Source organism: Chiroxiphia lanceolata, chromosome 13 (genome assembly GCF_009829145.1).
Source record: "Chiroxiphia lanceolata isolate bChiLan1 chromosome 13, bChiLan1.pri, whole genome shotgun sequence".
Classification (NCBI taxonomy): domain Eukaryota; kingdom Metazoa; phylum Chordata; class Aves; order Passeriformes; family Pipridae; genus Chiroxiphia; species Chiroxiphia lanceolata.
Window position 1 is genome coordinate 3,192,797 of NC_045649.1, and position 8,493 is coordinate 3,201,289.

Sequence of the window (8,493 nt, forward strand, 5' to 3'; positions counted from 1 at the left end):
GGATTCCAGCCCCAATTCAGGCTGGGTTTCCCCCATTCATGATTCCATCCCGAATCCAGTCCAGGTTTTCCCCCATTCCTGATCACAGCCCCGCTCCAGTCCGTGTTTCCCCCATTAGAGCTTCCAGCCTCGATCCAGCCCTGGTTTTCCCCCATTCCCGATACCAGCCCCGATCCAGGCCGGGTTTCCCCCATTAGACATACTATCCCTGATCCAGCCTGGGTTTCCTCCCATTCATGATTCTAGTCTCAATCCAGGCCGGGTTTCCCCCCATTTTGGATCTCAGCCCCGATCCCGTCCGTGTTTCCCCCATTAGAGATTCCAGCGGCGATCCAGTCCTTGTTTTCCCCCATTCCCGATCCCGGCGCGCTCCAGGCCGGGTTTCGCGCATTGCCGGTGCCGCGCATGCGCAGTGCGGGCGGTGGGCGGGGCCGGGCGTGCTGCGCGGGATCCCCGACCCGGCGGGTCCCGGTGCCGCTCCCGGTGCCGCTCCGGGCCATGTCCGAGGCGTATTTCCCGGTGGGCCCCGGACTGGGGATGGAGGAGAATTTCCTATCGCTGGACGACATCCTGATGTCGCAGGAGAAGCTGCCGGGGCGCGCCGAGAGCGCTCTGCCGCGCCTGGCCCTGGCGCTGGGGCAGGGGGCCGGCAGCGCCGAGTCCCTCCCGGAGGTAACGGGGGACGGGGACAAGAACAGCCCCCGGGGGGATACGGGACTGCCCCGGGGCCGCCGCCTCGCCCGCACCTCGTGTCCCACCCCCCGGTGGTCAGTGCAATGAAATTGATGCTTCCCGCTTCTTTTTTAAAAGTTATTTTTACTTTTATCGTATGCACTTTGCATGTTTGGGTTTTTTTGTTTGTTTGTTTTGTTTTGTTTTGTTTGTTTTTTGTTTTGTTTTTGTTTTGTTTGTTTGTTATTTTTATTTTTTTCCCTTCTGGTGTTTAATAATCTGACAATTATTAGGCTGCAGAGCATCGATAAAACCCCCACTTTCCGAGTCTTGCAGTAATAACGCCCCTGCAGCGTGTCTGGTTTGTGCTGCGGTCACAGCAGACTGTCCCGAAAAGAAAACTGTGTTTCTGTAATGCTGGACCTTCACTAATGAAGTTCGTTGTCTGTCTTCGGGGCTGCTTAATGTGTATTTTCGTGGAAAGCACAGCTTTTGGTTTCTCTCGTTCCTCCAGGGTTCGAAGCTGGAAATCCCACTGTGGCTTGCTAAAGGGCTGCATGACAGCAAAAGGAGAATCATTTCGGTGGAACTGCCAAAGATCTACAAGGAAGCCTGGAGGACAGTGTTCAGTGCTGATGCCAATGTGGTTGATCTGCATAAAATGGGGCCCTACTACTATGGATTTGGCTCACAGCTCCTGAATTTTGACAATCCAGAGAATCCTGAGATAGCTCAGAGTATCCTGCAGGCAAGTATCTGAACTAAGGCTTGAAATTTGGTTTTGCATTTTTCTGACTTCCTGTTTTTCCCAGCTGCTTAGCAGTCTTCAGGAAAAATATCCTGGTTTTATCCAAATGACTTCTGGACTGATTATGAATTTCTAGATCAAGCTGTAGGATGACCCTCTTGGCTACTGCTGGAAGCTTCAAGTGTGCATCCAGAAGTGTAACTTTAGCCTAGAGTTTTCACACTGTCAATATGGTGTTTGAAAAAGTCTTATAAAACAGGACTAGGGGAGATGTAAGGTCATTTAATTGTGACTGTGCTGCAAGGCAGAATGAATTCACTCACTGTTGCTTCAGTTTTTCTACCCTGTTTTTAAAGCTGTGTAACAATGAGATCTCACACTGCTCTGGGCAATCTGTTTCAGTGCTTCTTCACCCTAATCATAGCAGGTTTGCTCTGATGTCTAAACCAAACCTCCTTCACAGCAAAACAAAGCTCTGTTCTGTTTGTCTTGCACAAAGTAAATGCTGAGGACAGAGTATTCTCTTCCTTCCTGCAGCAGTCCCAGTTCATTTGATATCTGTCTGTGGGTCATGTTTTCTAATCTCTGATTGTCCTTATTTCTGGGATCTTTCCAGTGGATCTGCATCCGCTCTGCCATGCCCTGAACAGCACAGTCTCGTGCTCAGGACTTGTGCTGATGAAAACAAAAGGATTACTTTGTGAACTTTTTAGGCTGTGGTGCTCATTGTTCATTGTGGTGCAGCATCTCTTTTGTCACAATGCAGTGACTGCTCTGTGGTTGGTCTGCAGGCCACAGTGAGATGGTACAGGTTTCATACACAGACAATTGTTTCTCTTCCTGACTTTGTACAATTCCCTATTTCAACCTTAAAACAAAACCTTATGTTAGTCCTGGGTGAATTATATCCTATTGTTTTTACACCTTTCTAATTTGTCAGGATCGTTATGAATTAAGAGTTCTTCTCCAGAGCATGCCTGCAGTCACCTCTCCTTCTTCTCCTGCATGTTATTTGCTGATTTAATAAGCACAACTTCTTTTCCTTTAGTAAGGTTATTAATAACTCAAACAGTACTTGGTTCCAGATAGACCCCTGTGGAACTCCACTCAGTATGTTCTTCCCTCCTGACAGGAGCTATGGGTGATGGTTGTCTTTCCCAACCATCTATGGGGTGGCCTGGCTAAATCTTCCAAGAACACTCCATGACAGATACCCCTCCACTGTTTTTCTCCCTGTGCAAGGCCTGGCATCCTTCCACAACAGGAACCAAGGCTGGTCCCTCGGAGTTTGTTCTTGGCAAGTCCACATTGGCTGTTACTCTTTTATTCTCTTGCAGAAGTTTATGTATAGTCTGCTCGTTCCATTATGTTTCCAGCAATTGATACTGATGGATTTATAATTCCGTGGCTCTTCCTTCCTCCCTTTTCCATCTCCCCTTTTCTCTTTTGAAAGATAGATTCCATCTTTGCCAGCTTCCGGACTTCAGTGCTCCCTGAGCTTTTAACCATAACCACTAACAGCTCTGACATCTCTTCAGCCAGGTCTCTAAGTGGGTTGAGATGACTGCTGTTGCATTTTTTTTTTCATTCTCTGTGCTTTACATTAAGGCTGATGCAGAGGGGCTTTAAAATGCTGCTGTCTTCTTGGAGCTGTCCACTGAAAACGTGCTTTGTGCATTGAGGAGGTGACCACGCCTTTCCTTGTCTTTTCTCCTTCTGCTAATGGACATTTTAGGTAAAAAAACCTCACAGTAGAACTCATTACTTATTGGCAGAAAAATCAAAAGGTTTTTGCTTTGTTAAAAGCAAACAGGAGGGGAGTTTTGCTGACTTGAAAAATGAACAAACTGAAAAAAAAAAAACCCTCTCTGAAATATTCAGGAACAATGAATGCAAAGTATAACTATTTAGTGATACAGTCAAAGTGAGCATTATTAATTTGTGTTTCTCCTATAAGTTCTGATGATTCTAAAATCAGCTTCTGAAATAACACAGCACAGTTTTCAAAGAGTTTTGACCCTTTCTTTTTTCACTCCCAAAAGTAAAGACAGAGAGTGAAGTAAAAATCCTTAAATGTGTCTTATTGCTTAGCTTTTGAAGATGATATTTATAAGTCGTAGATTAGGGGGTTTTTTGACTTTTGTAACAGCTAAGTGTTTTTCTAGCATAATTTTTCTAGCATACTGAAAAAAACCCACTTTTCAGTAGCATTTTGGCTGAACTGCCAAGTTGTTCACAAGTTGCAGCCTGTACGTTCCTGCAGCAGCTGCTGTGGCCTGAGATTCATTCCACCCGCTCTAGAGCAACGGTTGCTTGTGAAGTGAGATGGAATGGATTGTGAGTGTGTTGTGCCCTGTGGCCTCCTCGAGCCTGAAGCAGCCAAAATCTAATTCAGTGTTTGCTTCCCATCCAGTATATCAGGCACCCGCTCTCCCAGCTCGGGCACGGCGTGGTTTTGTCTTTGTATCCAAGGTTAATAAATGCTGGTTGCATACCCTTGGCTGGTTGTGAACTGGAGTCTAAACCTTTGGCTTTTCTTGAAAGCTCGGGCCTGCAGCATTTTTGCTGAGGGGGCCTCTGTGTTAGCTGTCAGTGATTGTGTTTTATCACCTTTTAGACGTTCATCAACCGTTTCCGCCGCATCATGGACTCCTCTCAGAACGCCTACAACGAGGACACCTCGGCGCTGGTGGCCCGGCTGGATGAGTTGGAACGAGCTCTGTTTCAGGTTGGCCAGAAAGGGCTGAATGATTTCCAGAGCTGGGAAAAGGGACAGGCTTCTCAAATCACAGCTTCCAGTCTGGTCCAGAACTATGGGAAAAGAAAGTTCACGGAAGTGGATGGCTAAAAGCCTGAAGAACATGAAGCTACAGTGGGTGACACGGAGAGATTTGCAGCCTGTCTGTCACAGAAAAGTGAATCAATTTGGGGAGGGGCAGGCTCCCTGTCCATTAATGGGAATTCTCTGTAACATCTTTGGATTGGACTAGTGCAAATTTTAAAGGCAGAGGGCAAGGGCATAAAAAATAGATCACATGACATCACTGAATAGCTTTACAGCTTACTCAGTGCACTCCTGAGGATTTGCAGATAAAGTGTTTGCTGGGTGGCTGAAAGGCTATGAGAGGATTTTCTGAAAGGGTAATTAATATTTATTATTCTTCCAAATTGATGTTTACAATACCAGATCTGGAAGAAAGTGTAATTTACGTATCTTGTCTTGCCCTTCTCCTTCCAACCTCCTGGAAACAGCTGTTGATATTTTGAAGAGCTGTTTCCAGGTTCCCTGTTCTTTGGAGAACCCCAGTGATGTGGAAAAAAATGCAGTGCAATCAGCATTAATTTTTTTTTCTTTTCATTTCTTACACACTGTGGTGGAACAGGTACTCTTTGTGAGGCAGGAATGTTTTGCTTTGCTGACTTCTGTACACAGTGCCCTGGAGAAAAATACCTCCTCAAACCCACATAACAAGTGGCAGCACAGGTCTCATGTGCTGCCTTGTCCTCTCTCTCCCTTTTTGACTCTTGTGACCTTGGTGCTGCACAGGGTAGAGAATGTTCCTGTTCAATGCCAGTGGCTTTTGTGATGGATGTGTCTCTGTGAGGGGTATTTTAGAGGAGACAGCAGAATGGAAATTCTCTCCCATTATCAACCTCTGAGCTATCTGTTTTCCCATGAGAAATTCTTCTGATTACTAAATTTGGCTAGTAGGAGGGACAGAGAAAATGAACTGAGTTTCCTTCCTTCTGATCCATCTAAATGATCCTAGCAAAACGACCCTAGTAAGTGTCATCCTTGCCAGTAGAAGTGACTGGATTTGGAACTTGCTAAACAGCACAGTGGTGGATGCCCTTAAACCTCGATCATCTGAAGTCCCACTGGATTGCAGACAGAAAACAGATGGTTATCTCCATAGGACTTGGTTCCTGCAGTCATCAGGATGGTTGTCCTTTGGAAGCAGGTGTGAGACATCTTATGGGTGCTTCTAAGCCTCTGTAGAAGGTGGACCTTGCAGAACACCTGAGTGGAGGAGCCAGATCCTGATGGTACTGAGCACTTCCTCTTCTGTGGGAGTTACTGGGAGGTGACACCAAAATCCAAATCTCTGAGGAGTTGTTACTGGACTTGCAGATGCGCCTGGATATCGGATGCTTCAAACAAGGCCTTCACAAACATCTTGGTGACTCCACCTCAGCTGCAGGAGGCCAGCTGTCCTGCCACAGGAGACTGATTGGAAACTGTGCCTGACAAAAGTATTTAAAGTATGTGGCAGGATCGAATGCTGCTGCACTTAATGACTTAATGGCACATAATAGCTTATGCATTTTCATGAAGCTTTTGTCTGTTGTCCATTTCTGAATTTTTATGCTGAATAAATATTTTGTAAGGAAATGCTCGTAGTGTGAAAAGTCTGTTGCTAATCGTCCCGCAGCAGAAAAATCAAATTGAAAAGTCCAGGTCTTTTCTAAAGTGTGGCCATGACAGATAATGCAATCCTGCTTCTATCATCCTTCTGCTCTTACAGGTAGTGCAGTGGGGAGCTACATTTGTGCAGTCATGTGAGGGTAGAAGTAATTCCTGTCTGAGTTATCCCGTGTGGGTACTGGCTCTTTGCTCAGGTTGTGGGGAGAGACTCTGCCAACCAATCAATATGCTATTGATTTTATAAATTGCATTTTTAGGAACACAAGATGGACTGAGATGACTCCATGTTACCTCGACTTTGTTGCAGAGTGGTGGGTGGGAGGTGAGAATTGGCTGTCTCTGGATCCATAGACTTCATGTACCATGTCAGAGCTGTGCTCGGTGCTGCAAGGGAGGCAAGTGTGAGTCCATCTGTGACAAGAAGCTTTTTTCAATTGGTTTCACATTAACTTCTTGTAAAACTCTCAGCTCCTCTCGTTTATCTCCTCTATGTGTTTTTCTCAAGCTGGAGTGGCAGCCGTGGAGGGCTGATCCCACTTAAATGCAAAGAGCTCTGCAACCAGCACACACACACACAATTTCTCACCTATCTAAATTACCTTTTCTCAAAACATTCATGTTTCTTCCTTTATCTCCTTTGCTCTACACAATGTCTTAGTTTGTCCCCTGGCATTGATTTATTTTCAGTCAGAGAATGGAGAGGTTGATTGCTCCTGCCAGCCTGGGAGCCATGGGTGGTGTCATTTGGACCAGCAGCAACCAAGAGGAGCAGCAGGAAGAAATGTTCTGAGAACTGACATACTGTAACACAACATATTATTTTTATGAGAGGCACAGTGGTGGCACCCAGCTGAATTAGGAGCACAAGCCTTTTTGATCTTTATCAATGATTTCCTACCCATTTTTTTGGTAAGCAGACATTACAAAAGCTTCATTCAATATTTTAATGGAACCAGTTACTTAGCAGAGATGTGATGTAATTCAGTAGAGGCAGTGGGAATTCACAGTGTGAATGCTTTCTTCACACAGAGCTGCCTCTGTCCCCAGATGTGCCTTTTATAAAACACATTGTCCAGGAACACAGCACATGGCACAGGAGTTGATGATTTTTTAAATAAACCTAGCTATTCATCTAGCACTGCCTCTGCCTGGCAGGAGGCAACCCAAAGCTGTTCCTTGCCTCAGTTTCTTGGCAAGTGAAGGTAACACTCCCTTGTTGAGAGTGTTTTGTCCTCTGGATTGTAGGCAGTGCTACAGCAAATATGCCAACCAGATTTCCACTGCTCTGCTGCATCTGCCAGAGCTCAGATGCCTACTTGATAAGTGCTTGTCAGAGCTAAAAGATTCCCCATCTCAGAAATCATTCTGGTTTCCTTGGTCAGTCCCATTAAACCCTTACTGCTAAGCTTCTTCAAGGCTGCCACATATCTGATAACTTATGTTTCCCACTCTCTGCTCTTCTCCCCTACCCTGCAGGGTGGCCAAGTGGGCAGTGCTCAGCCCACAGTTCTGTTTTCCTGATCGTGCCTGCACAGCAGTGCATTTCCTAGAGCTGATGGAGCCTGAGCACAAAATCCTGAGCAGAACTGTCGGGACTTTGGGCAAAAACTGGTGCAAGGATAACAGACTGCTCTGGTTTCATCCTGTCACATGAATGAGTGATGGGGGAAGGCCGTGTGTGCTCCAACTTATGTCTGATAGTTTTGCTTTGCAGGACTGGCTTTGGGAGCTGAACTCTAGTGGGTGTAACCTGCTGTGATTTGTGCTGATGAACCAATCTAATTCAAGTCTGAGCTTAAGCCACTGGCTTTGTGCAGGTCCCACCACAACTGCTTTTGGCTGTAGGTAATGAGAACCCTATTAGGCCTGTGAGATTAAACTAGGTGCCTGAGTGGCTTTTTTGTTGCATCTGCCAGGCAAAAACAAGTCAAGTGAGATTCAAAGCAGAGTTTAAGTCATGCTGCCTTGTCCTAGATTTGAGCATACAAGAAGAGTGGATGTCATGGTTGGCAATGAAAATGAAGCATTACTGCTTGCTGCAGAAAGAGGGAAGTGGGGAGAAAGCTGGCAAGAAAGCATAGCTAGGGAAGGAGATGGACAGACACTTGGCTGTGCCCCTTCAGCTGGTGTGAGATGTGCTGAGCACGCACTGTCCTGGGGACTACCTGAGAGAGGGCAGGACCTGCCCCGTGCTGGAGCAGTCAGTGCTCCAAGGGGCCCTATAGCACTCTGGTGAGCTGTGGAGGTCTGAGCACCCTGGCCTCTGCTGTTCTCTCCTTCACAAAGTACTGCTTGCTTACTCCTCATCTGGAAAGCCCGGGAAGCGGTGTTAGGATTGACTCTGTGTGTGCTTAAAGGCTGTGATTCAGAGAGATCAGAAAGGCAAGAGACCAGTAGGTTGTTCTCTGTCTGCCAGCCTGAGCCCAGTGCTCAACACATACTACCCAGAAATTCAAAGGCCTTCTGCCAGGGACAAATTTACTGTCCTGTGGGCCCTGGCCATGGTGGATGGAGATGTGCTCTTCCTTTGGCTTCTCCCGTTTCTGCATGTCCTGATGACTTTACTGGGACAATGACAGACAGGGAAAAGAAGTAAAGCTGCATCTGCCCTCTTTTCCCCACCACTTGTTGGAGGGAGCTGTCCCGG

At 46.4% G+C, this 8,493-nt stretch overlaps 1 protein-coding gene across 1 annotated transcript; it reads left to right on the forward strand.

Annotated features, from left to right (window-relative positions):
• Window positions 1–415: 415 nt before the first annotated feature.
• GINS3 (GINS complex subunit 3) lies at window positions 416–5,817 on the forward strand. The gene is made up of 3 exons (XM_032701513.1): window positions 416–672; window positions 1,187–1,420; window positions 4,038–5,817. The coding sequence occupies exons 1-3, from the start codon at window positions 499–501 to the stop codon at window positions 4,266–4,268; spliced, it is 639 nt and encodes a 212-aa protein (XP_032557404.1). The 5' UTR covers window positions 416–498; the 3' UTR covers window positions 4,269–5,817.
• Window positions 5,818–8,493: the final 2,676 nt, after the last annotated feature.